The 19,498-nt window shown below is 45.3% G+C and overlaps 2 protein-coding genes across 15 annotated transcripts in view; one reads left to right on the top strand and one right to left on the bottom strand.

Moving 5' to 3' along the window:
• The window catches only part of ERC1 (ELKS/RAB6-interacting/CAST family member 1), a 281,305-nt gene extending 274,214 nt beyond the window's left edge, over positions 1-7,091 (bottom strand). For 6 of the 13 annotated variants that reach the window (XR_011902605.1, XR_011902607.1, XM_072326444.1 and 3 more), the window contains exon 1: positions 6,816-6,898. The gene's annotated coding sequence lies outside the window, so the exon portion shown is untranslated. Of the gene's footprint in view, positions 1-6,815; positions 6,899-6,984 lie in introns of those variants that run through there. The other 7 variants (XR_011902606.1, XM_072326511.1, XR_011902608.1 and 4 more) reach the window with 4 other exon arrangements.
• A 66-nt stretch (positions 7,092-7,157) lies between these two features.
• On the top strand, positions 7,158-18,619 carry RAD52 (RAD52 homolog, DNA repair protein). 2 transcript variants are annotated; one of them, XM_072326541.1, is made up of 12 exons: positions 7,158-7,226; positions 8,556-8,644; positions 10,940-11,041; positions 11,534-11,627; positions 12,247-12,314; positions 12,572-12,690; positions 12,795-12,870; positions 15,116-15,312; positions 16,007-16,143; positions 16,745-16,825; positions 17,076-17,321; positions 17,851-18,619. In XM_072326541.1, the coding sequence occupies exons 2-12, from the start codon at positions 8,558-8,560 to the stop codon at positions 17,907-17,909; spliced, it is 1,266 nt and encodes a 421-aa protein (XP_072182642.1). In that variant the 5' UTR covers positions 7,158-7,226; positions 8,556-8,557; the 3' UTR covers positions 17,910-18,619. The 2 variants fall into 2 exon arrangements, with proteins under 2 accessions (XP_072182642.1, XP_072182652.1); XM_072326551.1 differs by lacking the exon at positions 7,158-7,226 and adding an exon at positions 7,284-7,315 and having other exon boundaries at positions 17,851-18,594.
• The last annotated feature ends 879 nt before the right edge of the window (positions 18,620-19,498 follow it).

The raw sequence follows: 19,498 nt of genomic DNA, 5'->3' as shown, positions 1-19,498 counted from the left end.
ATTAAGTTTAAACGGGAACACAATAAGGCTGCATGCAGAAGTATCACCTAGTAAGTGCTTAATGACAAGCAAGAAGCACACAAAAGAGGTTAGGTCATTGCTAATGAGTTAATCACACCTGAAAAGGGGAGCATGGGGGGAAGTAAACTCACAAAATCGCTTTCTCTTTGCTTTAGGTAGCATTCTGCCAAACTACTGGTAGCTTTTGAATGAATGAAAGTGACCAGTGTCCTCGATAGAAAAGCAGCTTCCCACGCAACTGGATGTAGTCGACAGCACACAGCGTGCCGTACTGTTGTGATGCTCCATACAGCAGGCAGACACATTAACCCTGTTCTGCTGCAAGAAAAATGCCAGTTCTGTGCTAATTCATCTCTCACCTCTGTTTCACAGATAGGTGCCACCCTCTCTATTGCTCAGGAAAAAAAATATCAAGTAATTCAAGCTCGAATTAGCTACTGGGTCAGAAGATCATTAGATTTCTTAGAGTGGGCATGTGACATCAATCCCATGCATCACATGGCTCTCGCTTTTCAAAGTAGAAACAACAAATGAAAATTGTACTTTCAGAAAAGGTCTCTGGAAACAAGAAAACTCAACCTCACGCTATTTCTCTTGAGCCGAGAACTTTAATGACAGGCCTGAAAACTGTGCAGATTCCAAATACTAACTGAATACACCTTCCCAATCACGCAGCCAGTTTCAGTATTTTCACCGACTCAGAAGTCTGTCACAGTTCAAGGGAAAAAGTCACGAGGATCATTGAGTTCCAGGCCCTCAACCACAGGCAGGGCCACCAACCTCCAGATCTGGTACTAGAGCGGGCTGCCCTGGGCCCCATCCAACATGGTCTTGAACACCTCCAGGGATGGGACATCCACAGCCTCTCTGGGCAATACTACATTCACCATACTACGTTCAAATGCTTACTGTCAGACTGTAAATGTTTTTCCGGCAGTTCATGGCATTTGTTTCCTTTGTTATCACTAGATGGCATTTTCAAATGATACTAAAGTATTAAAGATTGTATATCTCTTTTGGCAAAGCTGCTGAGCCAATCTCAAGATACATGTATGAAGTTTTTAATGTGCCTGCTGATTTTGTTAGGATGGATTTTATTTGGGTTACAGATATGATGCTCTTTGGAAGTTTTGTTCTCTCAGGGAATAAAAGACTTTTGTTTCATGGATGTGAAAGTACGCCTCATACCACACACTGAAGAAGAATTGTTTAGTGCTGACCTCAGCAGGTTTATTATTAATTCTTTAAACACCTACAGCTTATAATTTTTCCTCATAATCATAAGCTTCTTGTATTGACAGAGGAGACAGAAGGTTTTTAAAACCAATAGGGGAATTTGCAAAGCCAGAATGGTCAGTGCGTTCAGGTCACAGTTTGACACTGTTCCCTGTGGTTTCAACTGTCCCATAAGGTAAAGAGACGGTTTAGCTGTGAGTAAATTTAGAATCATAGCGGAGGAAAAAAATAAATAGAGTTATTTTGGACTTTGGGAAGATAAGAAGCTGCACTTCTGAGACTCGTAGCAAAATGTTAGTGTGTGGCTCGGAATACTGAACAACTGTAGCTTTTCTGCTTATGCTGCTATATGAAAGATGTCTTCCATGTAATTCTGCTTGCATTACTGGAAAGAAGTTAGAACTTTCATCTTGCTGATTGAAGACAAGAAGAGACATTTCTGTCACTTGTTTCACTTTGCTATTTCCAGGATGAAAGATGGTTTTTCCTAGAGTGAATTGTCTTAATATCTGCTTCTGCTGCTGGATTCCTAACAGCACTAAAATGAAAAGGCCAGTGATGAATACAGCTGGAAAAAAATCCCGAAGGAGCTCACAGAGCAGAAATTCCTGGCTACACCGGTCAGAATACTGAAGCATCTTTTACATGAATTTTTCTTCACCTCCAGAAGGTCTTTTCTATGTTTATAATCGTTTATATATCTTGTACTCCCTCCTCCCCCTCTCCAAACTCCAGGAAAAACAGTCACACCACAGTAATTAGAGAAATACAGAAAAACATATTGCCTAAATACAGGGATATCCTTGCTTATATTTGCTAGAACAGAAAAGAATCCAGGGATAACCTTTGCAGCCTTCAGTACGCATCACCTGCTCTGAACTTCTCAGCTGCAGTTTCTGCTCAGGACAAGCTGATGGACACAAGCATTTACATAGCTAGCTTCTTCAAGAGCACCACTTCCCCGAATACTTAAGAAGGAAGCATGAAATAGGCAAAGAAAGCCATCTTAAAGCACAGTGACGCCTCCCGTGTCTCCCAGCAGTCATGCGCTTAGTCCAGAAAAATGAACTGCCTGGTAGCACCGATCCATGTCTGCATTAGAAGAGCTTTGAACATCAGCTCTACAACAGCAACAAAATCAGTCCTTACAAGAGCAGTCTTCACCTGATACTGCAGCGTAGCAGAAACATTGAGCTTCATTTACAAAGGTATTCATTTTTCATAATTCATATCCTAATAGTTAATCACGACTGACTGGATTATGCAGAGGGACCTGGACTTTCTTGTACAAATGCCAGGGCTGAAATGACTTTCTATAAAGAATGTGGAGTATCTGTCATCTTGTTTGACTCACAGGCCTGGAAGGTATTAGTTTTATCTGTCTGCTACATTTGACTTTTAGCTTTGGGAGGTTAAAAAGCTCACCAGTTTTCAAGGCAAATTAGTGACTACTACACAGAAAAAGGGCAGAAGAAAGTTTATCTTGGAAATTGTTTTCAAGCCACTCAATGCTGAATACACAGTAATGAACCCATGGAATTCAGACTTGTTTATCCATATAAAATAATCTTTATCCTCACGGCCTGGACAGTAAGAAAGCAAAAGCAATTAATGAAACTAAGACAGAAAGAAGACCAAAAAAAGCAACTGTTCATGTTATGTTTGACTCTCATTCCTAGATAGTGGATGTCAAAGCACCAACATCTGTTTATGTCCATGTCTGTTTATATTTATTTGTTAAGTTTACTAACTTGAACACCTGTCAAGTTGACTGAAGTTAACACTGCCCTTGTCCTGTCCCGATGAACATAAGATGGATGCTTTATCCCCCACCTCTCTGTAGACAGAGAAGTCTTCCTGAGAGAAAGAAACCTCAAAAGTCACTGAGAATGTGGATGTGACATTTTGAAAGCTGTGTCATATAAAAAGCAGGCATCCCTCAACCCTGACCCTGGCATTCTAAGGAAAAATCTCAACAGTCATTTATTAAAGAAGGGTTTTATTTCTAAACATAAATTGACACTCCTGTTCCAAGCTTTCCAAATTTGGACAGTTAGCATAAGTGGTATGCATGCACTTTAAAACACCACACAACACGGACGCATTCTGATCATCCGTCCTTTTTAGATTTCGTTCTGTTTCCCATTCTTCTCCTGCATTCTTCGAAGATGTAACAGATTAAACACAAACCAGAACTACTCACCAGCTTCCTAGGATACTTAAGCCTCTCTCAAGCATAAAACTCCTTGCACGAGATCTACTTGCTCCCCAAGCAAGATAGGAGTAGAATGACAAATCATGCTCTACTCCATAGCAGCTTGTTTGCAAAAGAGGTTTCAACTGACATCAGGTTTTGTTTCTTATAATTCCAATAATTATTGGACATAGTAAATGCACAAAGGGGGATGTTTTCACCACCACAGTTTCATTCCTTTATATCATTTTTTCTAAAAATGGTGCGCACAAAAAGAAAAAAAAAGCTCACTATTTTTAAAAGGATGTGTATATTTTGCCAAGTCTTGCTTATAAGGGTGTTTTCCTAAAGCTCCAGTGTTTAGCCTCTGCTAGAAAGGGAATGCTGCAGGGTGTTACTGATATTTCTTATGGCCACCTCAATTTCCAGACTACAACACGCTAAGAATTAATCTGTCAATAAATTTGGGTGCGTGAACAAGTTCTTCCCTTGTCAGGTTGTTGTGCACCATAGAAATGTTTTGGTTTCCATGGAGGAATGGGGCACATGTTTCTTAAGACTATCCGGACACCGCACTTCGTGGTTTCACAAGCTCAGCCCAAGTGTTGGACAGTGCTGAAGCACCAATTCTCTGGTAGAGCTCTCAGCCTTCCACCAGCAGCACTGACTTCGTTAGAAGGTGGCAGGCACATGGAAACATCGTGAATCATCCTTAACTGCAGCCTCAAATCATCAACCATTTGGGTTTATCAGAGGTAGGTGGGACCCAAGGGTTCCTTCCAGTCCACTGATACACACACACGGGCTTGGTGGGCACATCAGGATTTGCATTGGGCAATGAATGGGAGCTGACTGTAAGCCTCCAAATGGAAAGCAAACACAAGACCGAACCAACAACATTTGGCACTTGGTGTTCTTTTCCTTTTCAAAAAAAGACGCAAACAAAAGCAGCAGAAGTCACAACATGCACATAAATTTGCTAGTGACAGAATAGCTCCCATTAAAATAACTCCTGCTCTTCAAATCACACAGAAGGTTGAAGACCTGCAGACATCAATTGGCTGTCAATGAACGGCTGAAGACTTTGTGGCCTGATTTTTAGAGTACGGTATATAAATGCTGTGTGCTTAGTGTACATAGAGCCATTTCTCCCTTTCCCCCAGGCAGCATGTGACCAACAACCCACTTCCCAGTAGCACAATCAGTAAGATACACAACCCTAAGAGTGATAAAGGTGCTTCAGAAGCCCAGAAGTACATAGAAACACTAAGGAACCTGCTCAGGCAGACAGCCTCAGCTCACCACAGGTAACATCGCTGCCTGATGTGGTGTGCTCCTTCACTGGATGTAGCAAACATCCCCTTTCTTGAACCAGGTGCTCCTCACCTGAGTGCTCTTACAGTAGGATAACCAGCAAGGGTCAAGAATACATTACTCTTCCTTAATTCCAGCAACTGATCTGTCTATTTCAACAGCTGCATTCATGCATCCATACAGCTCCAGGCATACCGTGCTCAGACAAAACAAGCCAGACTTGTAGACCTATCAGCAGTTTTCAAAGGGCTTCGCCAACGTAGCAAACAATGCAACAGATGCATTTTGGAGAACGCATTCAAAACAGTTTGATAACAGGGAAGGGTGAGGGGACAAAAAGTGTTTTTGTGTTATCACCCAGATAACACAAAGCCAAACAGGAAAAACCGCTAACAGCCTTAAGAGTGATTTCATTACAGCTCCATTGGTTTGCTGGGCGACGTGGAAAAGTTCAAACTATATCAAATATTATGACAAACTCATGTTTTAGCCAGCAGATCCCGACCTGTTTCTAGCTGCAGCTCCCCTTACAGCTTGATGGACTGAGACAATTCTGTATTTCTGGGTGATGGAGTGAAATCAGAAACCTGACTATTCAGGGAACTGCTGTTCTGTGCTGAAGTACTGAAGTTCAGTTTCCAGAACTGAAATACAGTCAGTACAGCTATCTCATTTACTTAATAATTAGTGGTTTAATCCCAAAACCTCATTATCGATAAAAAATGATTATTGCTTTATCAACTCTGCTCACAACAGTGCAAGGCAAGGTGACAATTTTTCTCTTCTAATCTTGTTTGATGTGGCTGTAAGGGTGCTGACTCATATGTGACCCTGAACTGGGGCACAAATCTCAGCTTTATCAGTCTTGAACACAAAATACCAACACCTTCACAGTGATCTGTCAGGATGTGGGCTGCAGGAACTCAGGAGAAGATGTACGTTCAGCCACCTCCTGCTGTTGATGCAGTTCCCTCTGGGAGAAAAGGAGGGCAGGCAGATGGTGGAGGTTACTGTTCAGACATCCTAGCCGGGTTGGCCATCTTATTAGAATCAGAACCCTGCAGTCAAACTGGACAACTTTTTCCAGTTACAACCTGTTGGTTTTGAGGCAACGTATTATTCAGCAACAATCACCCCACCTATCTTTACATGCCCCCCCCTGCCCCGGAACGAGCTTCAATAAGATGTAAAACAGACACTGTTCTCCCCACCCATTCTATTTCTAGGAATCTGCTTTTATTCTCTCAGCTTTTATGCTTCTGCTCCTCCTTTAGCTCCGCAGACATTTCTTTCTGCTTTCCTGTCTCTTAAACACCCCCATTTCCATCAGGGTTTTACCTAGAACATTTCACACCCCATCAGCACGAACTACAACAAGGGCTTCCAACTCGCACGTAACGCTCCAAGCAAAAGGCATTGTGCGCCTTCATTGCTGAGGTTTAGGGTTCGCGTCAGGAACGAGACAGATGTGGAAAGACAGCAGCTCCCGACACGCGCTTCAGGATGGCTGCAGATGCAGAAACAAAGCATGATGTCAACTGACACTCGCGCTGTATGTAGTAGGTTCCGTGGGATGAACGCGGCATGCCCAGAGGTGGGGCGGAAATCACAGCTAGGCTTGCTCGGGGCAGAAAGGCGGCCGGCACCATTACCTTGCTGATGGCACCGAGACAATGAAGGCGGACGCTTGGCGAGGGCACACTGACCAAGTAGGGGCGGACGAACGCGATCGCAAGGAAGAGAAGCGGAGCCCCACGGCCGCCCCAGAACCAACCCCCTCCCTGAGCACCACCGCATGCCTACCGCCGCCCGGCGGGACGCGCCCCACTCCCCTCCGACCGGGCCGGGCAGCGGGGGCAGCCGGGCCCGGGGGTGCCGCCGCCCAACCCAGCAAGGCACAGCCCAGCATAGCACAGCACAGCACAGCCCCGGGCGGTGACAGCGCGTTCGAGGCCCACGGAGCGGCGAGGCCCCGCACCCCTCAGCCGCCCCCCCGGCCTTCCTCCCGGCCCTGACGCCCCGCAGCCCCCCGGGAGGGAACCGGACCCACCTGAGCGGCGCCCGCCGGCCACCAGGCCCCGCCGCAGCCCCTGCCCAGCCCGGCGGCCGCCCGCAGCTACCGGCTCCCGCAGGCCCCGCCCCGCTCCTGGCTCCCCCCAGCGGCCGGCGAGCAGCGCCGTCCCCTCCCGCGGCCCCCCGCGCCCAGCGGGGCCCCTCACCTGCCCGTCAGCGCCGCGACGAGCTCGGTCGCCTCCGCCTCTCCCTCCCCGCCGCGTCCCCTCACGGCCGCGCGGCGCCCCGCCTCCGCCAGCCGGCCTTCCCTGCCCTCCCCTCCGTCTCCGCCCGCGGGAAGTTTGTCCCCTCTCTCTCGCCGTAGCTGTGCCCGCCCCCGCCGCCCCTTCTGCCTGCGCGGGAGCTGCGAACGGCGGCGGAGGAAGGCGGGCGGCCCGGGCACAGCCAGGTACGGCCTCAGCCCCGGACGGTGGGGCTGCGCGCTGGGCGACCGTTGGCGGGAGAGGGGAACGGGCTCGTTCCTTTTAGCGTTTAAAGGTAGTTTGAGAGCAGGGCGCTTTTATTGCTAATTTGTCACGCACTGCCCTGGCGCTGCCCTAAACTAAACCTTCCCTGTTTGTTTCAGACCATTCCCCCTCGTCCTGTCACTATCCGCCCTTGTAAACAGCCATTCCCACTCCTGTTTATACGCTCCCTTCAAGTACTGGAAGGCCACAATGAGGTCTCCCCAGAGCCTTCTCCAAGCTAAACCATCTCAATTCCCTCAGCCTTCTAGCTACACCTAACGTAATGATCAGTGTTTGTACTTGACAAAGCTACAGCTGGTATCCCTTTTCTGAGAGGTGTTGAGCAAGTCCTTAGTAACACTTTGACTTTCTTGTTTAGAGACTAGAAAAACAACTTCCAAGAGATCTGAACATACAGTAAAAGATTGCTTCTGTGGGCTTGTGTAGAAGCACTGCTGCAGTTCCTTTGTGCTCCTGTTGCGTAGGCTCTCAACAGGACAACCACTTCTCCAGCAGCACAGCAGAGTGGTAGTGCAAGTTACCATCGGGTACTTGTTGGGCACTGACTTAGAAAAGGGTGCCACCTACTGAATTATTGGCACAACTTCTTCACGTTGTTAGAGGTTCTGTATGTTTTCCAGCTGCTGGCGGTTTGTGGGATGCCATCCTGACCCAAGGCAGTCAGTGATTACAGTCGATAACCTGAAGTGAACGTCGGCAAGTCAGGTTATAGACAAGTACAGGCTTAGAAATTTCCTTCTGCTTTTTCTCAAAGCATTAATGGATTTTGAAGCTGATGTGGGAAGACAGAATCTGAAAAACTGAGGTGTTTCTTTTCTTACCTAAAACGGTACAATGCATTCATGGTTATCTAAAAGGAATAAAAATACATCATTTTTTCCCGTTCAGTATTTAGAATAACGACTTACAACTTTTTTTGTTGTTGTTCTAGTTTCTGTTCTTATACAAGAGCAGAACAGCACATCTGCCTTTGGGATGAAACTGGTCATTTCTGCCTATTTCTGTCTATTGCACAGTATAATGTTTTTAAGAAGAATCTGAGCTGCTGTAAAACAGCATCAGAAAACAATTTTCCAACAGGTCCTGCAGCAGTTCCACAGACGTACGCACAGAAGTGTGACTGGTATTACTGTATTGTCCAATATGTTGCAGTATATTGTTATGCATAGTGTGCAGTGGGCTTTTGTGATGTGTTTTCTTATGGATAGTTGACTCTTATTTTCAATAATCATATTTTCTTTGGTCTTTAGGGATGCCTGCAAGGCAAGGAAAGGACAGCGAAAGCCACATCAGCAGCAGCAGTACCAGCAGCAGCAATTCAGTTGCTTGTTTCGGACAGGTCAGTTCCCTTTGCCTGAGAAATAGAAGTTCCGTTCTTGAACTACTGGAAATGTCCTCTGCGTATTTGCTCATTTTAAAGATGGATACAGTTAGGCTAGAGTCATTTCCACTATGCTAACTATTCTGCACCTAAACTTGCATTATGTTTTCTTCCATGATAGCCATGGCATTGCACGCTCCCTTTCTCCTTACATCGTTTGTTACAGACTTGCATTATACAGGCTTACTTCTAGTATCAGAAAAAGAAAGCTATTCCTTTAAGCCTAAACGCAACCAAGGATAAATGTGAGAGGTTTGGCAGGCACTAAAACATGATGATGCAGTTGGTCAAATCCTATTCAGTCCACACATAACAGCACAGCAACACAAGCTTTTTAGTGCTTGAATCCAGAAACATGCAAATCCTTAAAAATGCTGTTAGGCCTCTCTAACCTGTGCAGTTACAATGAGTATGAGTTACAATGCTGCGCTTCCTAATGATACTAGTGATGTGATACTGGAGTTATCTGAAGGACCTTCCCTGCAGCAGGGGAATATGCTGTGTACTCCTCAGTAATTTTCTAATCTGATTCATCACCCTGGCTGTTGTCCTGATGGAATGTGGTGATAAACTTTGGTTTTGTTTGAGTTTTTAAAGACTTTTCTTGTGAAATATTACATATTAGTTTTGAGAGATCAGATATAAATGTGAATGTGTATTCCTGGCATGTTTGACTAGGATTATGATTGCATTAAGATTTCAGTAGGATACTAACAGACCTGCCTCGTTTAACTTCTTCTATGTAAATGATGGTTATGAGAAATGGAAAACATTTTCTAGAGCTTAATGATTAATAGAATCATAATTGGTTGGAAAAGACCTCTAGGATCAGCTAGTCCAACCATCCACCAGTCACCAATGTCTCCCGCTAAACAATGTCCCTAAGTACTACATCTACCCTTTCCTTAAACACTTCCAGGGATGGTTACTCTGCCACCTCTCTGGGCAGCCTGTGCCAATGCATCACCTCTCCTTCTGAGAAGAAATTCTTCCTAATACCCAGTTTGAACCTCTCCTGGTGCAACCTGATGCCATTCCCTCTCATCTTATTGTTGTTACCTGGGAGAAGAGGCTGACACTCACCTCGCCATCACCTCCTTTCAGGCAGTTGCAGAGAGTGATAAGGTCTCCTCTCAGCCTGCTTTTCTCCAGTCTGAACAATCCCAGTTTCTTCAGCCTCTCCCCATAAGACCTGTGCTCCAGACCCTTCACCAACTTTGCTGTCCTTGTCTGGACACACTCCAGGGCCTCAGTGTCCTTCTTGTCGGGAGGGGCCCAAAACTGAACACCAGTGCTGAGTACAGAAAAGTGATCACTTACTTCACTGCTTCTGCTTCGCTGCACTATTTCTGATGCAAGCCAGGATGCCGCTGGCCTTCTTGGCCACCTGGGCACACACTGCTGGCTCACGTTCAGCTGAGTGTCAACCAACCCCCCCACATCCTTTTCCTCCATGCAGCATTCCATCCGCTCTGCCCCAACCTGTAGCATTGTGTGGGGTTGTTGTGACCAAAGTGCAGGCCTCAACACTTGGTCTTGTTGAATGTCACCCCATTAGCCTCAGCCCATTGATCCAACTTATTCAGATCTCTCTTTAGGGCTTTCCTAACCTCAGGCAGATTGACACTTCTCCCTAACTTGGTGTCGTCTGCATACTTAGTGAAGGTACATTCAGTTCTCTCATCCAAATCATCAATAAAGATTTTAAACAAGATGAACCAGTTGTCAGCAGGATTTAACTTCATTTGCCACCATTCTCTAACCTCGACCATTCAATTTTTACCCATCAAAGTTGTACCTGTCCAAGCCATGGACTGACACCTTCTTCAGGAGAATACCATGGGAGACCTTGTCCAAGGCTTGACTGTGTCAACATTCTTTCCCTCATCCACCAAGTGGGTCACCTGTTCATAGAAGGAGATGAGGTTGGTCAGGCAGGACCTGCCTCTCATAAACTCACACTATCTGGGCCTGATAGCCTGGTTGTCCCACACATGCCATGTTATCACACTAAAGATGATCTGTATATATATATGATCTCAAAAGTATGGAAAGAAACAGTGTAGTGCACAGATTGTGTACAGGTGCCCCAAGGTCTCTCTTAGTTACATCCTGATTCTAAAAATGGACCATGCATCCCTTGAAAGGACAAGGAAAGGACAGGGAAAATGGGTTTCTGAAGTAATATTAGGAAAGGAGGGATAGCTAATATGGAAAGAATGAGAAATTTTGTCTGACTTTGTTTCCTTCAAGTATCAATATACAGCAAATGAATATCAAGCCATCCAGCATGCTCTTCGTCAGAAACTGGGCCCAGAATATATCAGCAGTCGGCAAGCTGGAGGAGGACAAAAGGTATGAATAAACATGCATAGATGTTTTAACTTGCATTTTTTTCCCCTCAAGAGAGTTATTATTGAAATAATAATAATCCTTATTTTTGAAAATGTCCCACCGAGGTGTAATCAGCAAATATGAAAGGAAAATTAAGCTAGCGTGTATTCTGGCTTTATCTTAGCCACAGAATCCTTACATTCTTATGGAAAAGCCACTTGACTTTTCAGTGGTTCATTCTACTTGTGGAACATTGAGAAGTTTGTCTTTTTTTTCTAGAACTGGAGTATATGAATCATGATGTGACACTAGCTGCAGTTTTACTTCTTTAGTGCCTGCTAGCTCTGCTCCCCTTAATTCTGGCATATTCCTTCAGTTACCCCCATCACAGTTACCAGCAGATGGTGGACCTAAATCTGGATCATCATTCAATTAACTTGAATTTAGCCAGGTTTCCTCAGAGCAAGATAATCTATGTAATCTTTAAAGTAAAGAGTATATTTCTCTTCTCAGGTCTGCTACATTGAAGGTCACAAGGTTATCAGTCTGGCCAATGAGATGTTTGGCTTCAATGGCTGGGCTCATTCAGTCACTCAACAGAATGTTGGTAAGTCTCTGATTGGCATAAAATAAGTCTATCCACATTTTTCACTATGATGACCTGAAGGAAAAGTTTCTCAAAATGGTTCCGGACTGAGAGTCATGGTTTAAGCCTTGTGCAATGTTTCCCAAATCAGGGGCTTCTGATAGATAATAGGAAATAAATTGCTTTTATAGCCAGTTAAGGTTCTTTTCCATCGCTGTTTCTATAAACTGATAGTTTAAATCTTTACTTCCAGCTGAAAAAGAATTGTTACTCTTTAAACACATCTAAGATGTGTATCTGAATGAGGAGTAATGTTTACGAATCAAATTTCTTTCATAGATAAGAAAAAAACAGATGTAAACATATATTTAATCTGTGTTTATACACATGATACCAGAGTGCAAGTGTTTGGCAGACCCACACACTGATAACATACCCAGAGCATACGTACAAGTACATTATTCTTGGATGACAGGTAATATTTTATAAGTCATGCTTGAAGAAAGTACAGTGAAAGTGCATTGGGCCCATTCAGCAACTACACCACACGTTTATGAATATCCAAAGGAACTGAACTGAGATCTATGAGTGGATCAGAAGTCTTCTGTGTTATTTAGGATGCTCCATTTTATCCCCTCAGACTTTGTTGATCTCAACAACGGCAGGTTCTATGTGGGGGTCTGTGCGTTTGTGAAAGTCCAGCTTAAGGTAAGTGGTTTTTTGGTTTGCTCTGTCTGTAGCTGAGCAATTGCATAAAGCTGGGAATGAAAGTACATAGGCCAGACTGTGGTTCTCAGGAGTAATGCACTACACCAGAGAACATAGCGGAATCTAAAACATTGACCTTGCTACAAAGCATCCAGCTAAGGGCGAGTTAACGGGATTAGGAAAGCGCAGCATCTCGCAAGGAATGCTTTATGTGCAGAATCTCCATTTTACTTAATGCTTTTAAAATCTTACTGCAGGATGGCTCTTACCATGAAGATGTGGGCTATGGAGTCAGTGAAGGCTTGAAGTCCAAGGCCTTGTCCTTAGAAAAGGCAAGAAAGGAGGCAGTGACAGATGGACTGAAGAGGGCACTCAAGTAAGTGAAGATGAGTATTTGCGTGAAGATCGGTACCTGTACATTCTCAGAAGTGAATTGGGAGCTGTTATTTTCAGTCACAACGAGCTCTCCTTGTTTCTCAGGTGCTTTGGGAATGCTCTTGGGAACTGCATCCTAGACAAAGACTACCTACAAGCAGTTAATAAGCTTCCACGTCAGGTACAGTACGTGGTGTTTCAGAGCAGGGACTGCTAGATGTTGATTGTTCCTGGTCCTTCATGTTAAAAGGAATGTAAATAATGATACAAATTTATCTTAGCCCCAAATATTTCCTGCTATCAGACCTGTAGCATTTGCCTGCTGGTTTGATTGCACGAGCTGTCCGTTACTGAGTTCTTTGCCAGCACTTTGCTACAACTATTCTGAAGTTTAACTGTTTTCAGTAAGCAAGCTTACTATGGTGAGACAGCTGAAGAAACAGTATTCTACTCAAGATGCTGTGTGACATTTAGTTTCATGCCAAGTCTTTCTATTCAGTGCCAGCGATGTGTACAGTTACATCTGTGCTCATAAGAGGTTAAATGCTATCCCAGGAAGATTAGCTGTTTAAACTAGCTTTTAGTAGGTGCTGTTTTCTATACATTCTGTGAAACCAGGAGCATTTCATTTAATCCCGAAGACTCTCAAGCTGGAAGCCAAGACTGGGCATACTGGGCAGCAGGAGGAAGCTCCTCTAGATTTTAGGGAGCTTTAGCAGAAAACAAGGTGTTTTTCAGTGAGAAACTTCTTCCAATAAAGTTTAACATGCATAGCCCAGCAAGTCCTGGAAACAGTACCAGATGGATCACATCCCAAAGCTGTCTGTTGTAGTTAAAGCTTAAGAATAAGCAAAATCCATACAGTGACAACATCAGTGCGTGCTTTGATAGTTGCTTTGTCCTTTTACTGAAATCAGCATTCAAACTTTACAAAGCCCCAGCCACATCACCAGCGATACTATTCTCAGCCTGGTCATTCTAATAAGGTTTGCATTGTTCCTCTTATTTCACCCCTTGGATGTCTGTCCATTGCTCTTTTTAGAATAGATACGATACTGAGTAGGTATTTTATAGCAATGTTTTTGTACTGAGGTCTAAAGAAAAGTTAAGTTCAAAAGGTGATCTCAGCTTTCAATTAAGCCACTCCTTCCCAAAAGAACACTGCAGTGTATGAGATGCATCTGTATTACAAAGGAGGAATCCAAGCTTTTGGATCAAACCCAAAAAAGTTATGGCTGTTGCCAGTCCCCCCTAGAAAGGCAAAAGAGGTAAATGGCATTTGGTTTGCTTGCTACGTTAGGAGCCTCCAGGAGGACCTGCAAACATCCTCTGCTTGGCTTCAAAATGTGTTGGTACCTGAAATTTGCAACTGTGTGATGAGAGCAGGATGTGTTAGACTTGGCTGCTGGAGGGAATGCATTTAGCAAAATCTACACTTTATTTGTTTTAAACACTTGATAGTCCACTGTGTAGCAAATAGTGGCTCTTGAGTATAGGAAGAGTTAGTTTGTACAGCTGATGTGTACTTGAACACTTTCCCTGCCATCACTGTGTTTCTTTTGATTACTGAACAGAAATAGGCTGTGTTACTCCTTGCCTTGCTTCTCAGGCTCCTTTAGACTTAGCTTTAGGTTCCACCGTACAAGGGAGAGCTGCAGTTACTTTTCCCTCTGAAGTCCCAGGTTCAAACAGTGAACCTTCAGAGTTAACAAGCACTGTGAAGAAATGTCTCTTTCGGAGGTCTCTGGTCCAGAAAAAGACAAGAAATTGTGCTTCACATCCCACTGCTAACAACCGCACTGTAAGCCTGTTCTTTCAGAGCTATCGCAAAGTAGGCTTTGATGTAACACAGCAGTCTTCGTAGTATTAAAGGTGCCCAGGCTGTTGGTCAGCATTAATCTTGTTAGCTCCTGATGAGTGCCAGCTGGGGGCAGTAGGCTGCTAGGCAGTAAGTAACCTACCTCACACACTGAGGAAAAAGGGAGCCTTTTACTGATGCTGCTCCATGTTGTTCCACAGGAAGGTTGCCTTTGTCATACCAGGATTTACTCAACTCTGCTAGTCAGCGTGGAGCTCTACCATGGTGCTGGGTAGCTAACTAGCTTGGAGGGAGGAACTGTTCCAAAGGGCACCTCACCAAGTCAAGATGACAGAGATCTCTGCCTTGCCAGGGTCATCTATTGGAGGCGCTGCCATATATAAAATCACAGAGCACAGTATGGAGAGACACAGGATATCTTCCCTAAAGAACACAACTACTGAACTGACACAAAGTGATGAACTAGATAAACTAAAATTCATTTTAGTTTCTAAACTTCTCTGCTTAGAGCAAACAAACAAGGTTTTCTAACAGAACCGTATAGGAAAGATCTCTGCATATTTCATGAAGGAAATTTCTCAATGTGATTTCTTTTTTCCCTTACCAGGTGCCCCCTGGGTTAGATTTGGTGAAAACTAAAAGACAGGACTATGAGCCTGAAATAGAGAAAGCAAGGTATGATGGCTGTTTGGAAAGGCAGAACCCAGGATGGAGACAACAGTATGAAATGGCACCAACTTGCAAGCCCGGTCACACAGAGACTTCTGGAGTGACAGAAGATCAGAAGCAGCCAAGCAGTTCTGGGTCTGTTCACAGAATCATAGAATCACTCAGGTTGAAAAAGACCTCAAAGATTATCAAGTCCAACCACAACGTAACCGTACTACCCTAACTAACAACCCTCCGCTAAATGATGTCCCTGAGCACCACATCCAAACGGCTCTTAAACACATCCAGGGATGGTGACTCAACCACCTCCCTGGGGAGCCTATTCCAGTACCTAACCACCCTTTCTGTAAAGAAGTTCTTCCTGATATCCAACCTAAACTTACCATGGTGCAACTTGAGGCCATTTCCCCTCGTCCTGTCACCTGTCACCAATGAGAAGAGACCAACCCTGCTCTTGCTGTACGCACCTTTCAGATACTGGAAGCAAGCAATAAGGTCTCCCCTCAGCCTCCCTAAACTAAACAGCCCCAGCTCCCTCAGCCTCTCCTCATAGGCCATATTCTCCAAGCCCTTCAAAAGCTTTGTTGCCCTTCTTCAAACCTGCTCCAGCACCTCCATGCCCTTTCTGTACTGAGGTGCCCAAAACTGAGCTCAGTACTTGAGGAAATTAGAAGTTACTATCCCCTTTGAAGCACGTGAACAGTACCAAATACAGTATTGGTTTAGAGGATTTCTCTTGCAGTTATTATATTATAGTATGAATGTTTCTTCATAAAATAGAGTTGCTGAACTCCTGTTTTAACTCTGTCTTTACCCGGGGGTGGGGCAGAAATACGGATTCCCCGGCTGTTGAACGTGATGCCACGTACCAGCGGAAACTGCGACAAAAGCAGCTGCAGCAACAGTTCCGGGAACAGATGGAGAAGAGATGTCAGGTTGCAGACGTTACTCCCAGCAGCAAACAGGGTAAGATGGGCCATTCGAAGCTGACAGTTTTAATGATAGCTGCTGGCAGACAAGTGTTACTCTCAGTACAGGAGCCTGATCAGTTTCTTTTGTTTTATACTGTGCTATTAAACTCCTTTGAGATCGAAGAAAGGAAGATCCTCATACTCCTGTCCCTACATTCTTAAAGCGGCTCTAAAACCACGTCATTAAAACTGCAGCTTTCCAACCACGCCAAAGCTTTGTGCAGTGCAGCCACCTGTACCATTACTGTGCTGCATCAGAGCTGAGGCTGCAGTGCTTCACTGAAGTGGCTGCAGGCAAGCAGACGTTGCATGAGCTGCTGGTAGGTTACTTTTCACTTGTGGGTTAGTCTGGACAGATGTGTGGTAAGCAGGAACGTGGTGCTGGGGTAAAAGCATCGATAGTATTGCAATTGCTCTCGCTAGTCGTCAGCAGCATCCATACTATTGTATATACTGCTTCCAAAATCTAAGCAGCTGTGGGAAAATGGGGTACCTGGGAGCAATCACTTCAGTCTCGTGGTCTGTCTGCTAAGCAGGAACAGAAAAGTTCTTCTGTATTTCAGACTTTAATCTCTTCTTGTGTTACCTCTGTGCAGCAACAGCCAATCCTCCCGTAAAGCACAGCACTCCGGCAGCAGTACAACAGGAGCTGGCAATCGAAGAAGAGTTCTTTGCAGGTCAGCCAAGAGCAATGAACAGCAGCGCGTTAAATCGTTGGTATTTAGATTAATTCTTCAACGTGTAATGGTAAAAGTTGCGAAGAGGCTGGAGTAAAAGTGGGAGTCTGACCTTAGCAGTACTGACTTTTTCTGTTTGTGCACTGACATGAAAGATACAGTTTAACTCCTATAGTGGCCACCGCTGTAGGAAAAGGTTGGGCTGGTCCCAGAGTTACTCTTGGTTCCATCATCTTTTTGTCCGTTCTAGATGATCTTGAACTTTGGGACATTTCCTTGGAGACAACCGACCTTAACAAGTTGATGTGTCACAAAGCAGCAGGCCCAGCAGCGGCACAGCAGCCCCCCGAGACGCCTCGCGGATGTCACCAGATGACAACTCGTAACAGGACGCCTCAGAGAATGCATCATCACAAACCTTCTGTCAGGTTTGCACAGTTGCAGCCATCTGCTGCTCTCACGAGCAACAGCCACGGTGCCAACCAACACACACCAGGTATGTGCTGTGATAAATGAGTTCTTTCTGTCTCAACAGCGGCTCTTGGCTTGGAGAGCTTTGCTGTCAGATTAGTAATCTGGAGTGGGGAGAAACGTCTCTCTTTTGTGTGGAGCGCTGTGATAGCGGGCTGGGACAACTCTTTCCATCCAACTGTCTCCTCAGGGAAGAGCTAAAACATAAATCAATGAGTACTTTTAGAAGCAAATCGCAGAATGGCCTGGGTTGGAAGGGACATCAAGGATCACGAATCTCCAGCCCACCCTGCTGCAGGCAGGGCCACCAACCTCCACATGTAATACTAGAGCAGGCTGCCCAGGGCCCCATCCAACCTGGCCTTGAACACCACCAGGAATGGGGCATCCACAAGCTCTCTGGGGCAGCTGTTCCAGCACCTCACCACTCTCACAGTAAAGATCTTCCCTCCTTCAACTTAAAACCATTACCCCTTGTCTTGCTGTTATCCACCCTTCCAAAGGCAAGCTTTAAGAAGCTTCCCTTTCTCACTCTCTGTCTCCCTGTGCCGCAGAGCACAGCCCTCACAGGAGAAGTCAAAGCTGGAAGAAACGGAGGCTGGAACCTACATAGGACACCCAGTGGCATCATTACCTACATGCTGGATTACATCATAAGACTGCAGTTGGCTGCTCAAAGTACGTGAGGAAGCTGCATCTATTAATAGATTGTCCTGAAGCAACACAGAATAGCCAGAGAGACACAGCCAGCAAGAACTGCGTGTGCTTTGGGGTTATTATAATGTCCAGACTTTTTTTTTTTCTATAAACACACAATCATTTGTGCCCCTGCACAACCCGTGGCTGTTTTGCTAAGAATTTGCCTGAAAATTATAGCAGAAGTAAACCTTCCAATGAGATGCCACAGCTGCTTTCCTGCTCAGCGTCGCATTTTGGCACGCAGAAAAGTTTTCCCCAATAAAACAAGGACAGGGTGGGCTCTGGGACCAGGAAAGCAACCGACTGCTGTCTCCCATTCCCTCGGGCTGTTTGCAGCTGTGGCAGCCTCTGCCTCTCACATGCAGCCCAGCTGCCTGCCCAGAGGCTGCACAAGGAGGGGCAGAGCATCGCCCTGACACAGCTCTGCCTCAGCTCACCCCTCAAGCCTACGCAGCACAGGGGCAGGAACACACAGGGACTGTCTACTGAGGAGTACATACAGCATCTCAGCACTTGTTTGGACCCTTTGTGAAATGAATGAGAGCCGCAGTTTTGTACATGTAGTGTTTTAAATAAGCTTTTACTCCTTTTTAGCACAAGAATAAACACTAAATTTGGACAGGCAAACCACTTGTTATTTGTGCCTTCTTCCTATTCACTTCCACGAGCTCAGAGCAAAGCAACAGCTGTTCCTCGTAGTAATAAGCTCAAAGGAAGAGCTTCCAAGACCTTCCTTTGCAGCCCCTGCTGCCTCATGCAGGCACTGGGCACCACCAGCAGAGCGGTGGCAGCGCCCTCCATGCCTGAAGCAGCCTGAGCCGTGCAGGGCTGGAGAGGGGAAGCTGGTTCTGTGTTATGTAGCAGCAGCAGGATGGTGCAGCATGGCTGGAAGGGGGAGCTGAAACCAGGAAAACTGACATCAATTTTGACTAATCCAACTGATGTCAGACTTGAAACAGGACCTTATTCCTGTGCTTTGCCATTACTGGTCTATTATCCAGATGAGTTTCATAAAGCAATCTAAACATCACACAGGAGCTATGAAGCATTTATTCCTGTCGCTCCTACTCTACCTTCTCCACTTATCAGTCCTTTTTTCTTAAGCAGCCGCTATTATCCACTCACCTCTCAAACAGGACAAACAAGGACAGATGTCGCTAACCAAAAGACAGGACAGATGAAATGAACTGTCACAGATCCTACCAAGGAAACGGTTTCAGACCCCAGCAATATTGGTTTCTCTCCAACTCAGTGCTGAGTGAGCTCACGGCAGCTCAGGAAAGAAATACCAACCCGCACGTCTGAGTCACGCACCCAGTGGTGAAATAAGACACCTGTAAGGAAGGGAATGTGCAGAAGGGAATGTGCAGATGCACCATTGCTGTGTTCAGCAAAGCCCCTCCCAGCTCTTAGGACAGAAAAACCTGAAGGTCTCCAACAACACCAGCTTTCTTGACAGCTGGACGGTGCAAAGAGGGAGATGCTTCCTGCAGGGGGAGCACC

This window comes from Excalfactoria chinensis, chromosome 1, assembly GCF_039878825.1.
Source record: "Excalfactoria chinensis isolate bCotChi1 chromosome 1, bCotChi1.hap2, whole genome shotgun sequence".
NCBI lineage: Eukaryota > Metazoa > Chordata > Aves > Galliformes > Phasianidae > Excalfactoria > Excalfactoria chinensis.
The sequence above is the reverse complement of the archived record's forward strand: the minus strand, read 5'-3'. Positions and strand labels throughout refer to the sequence as shown.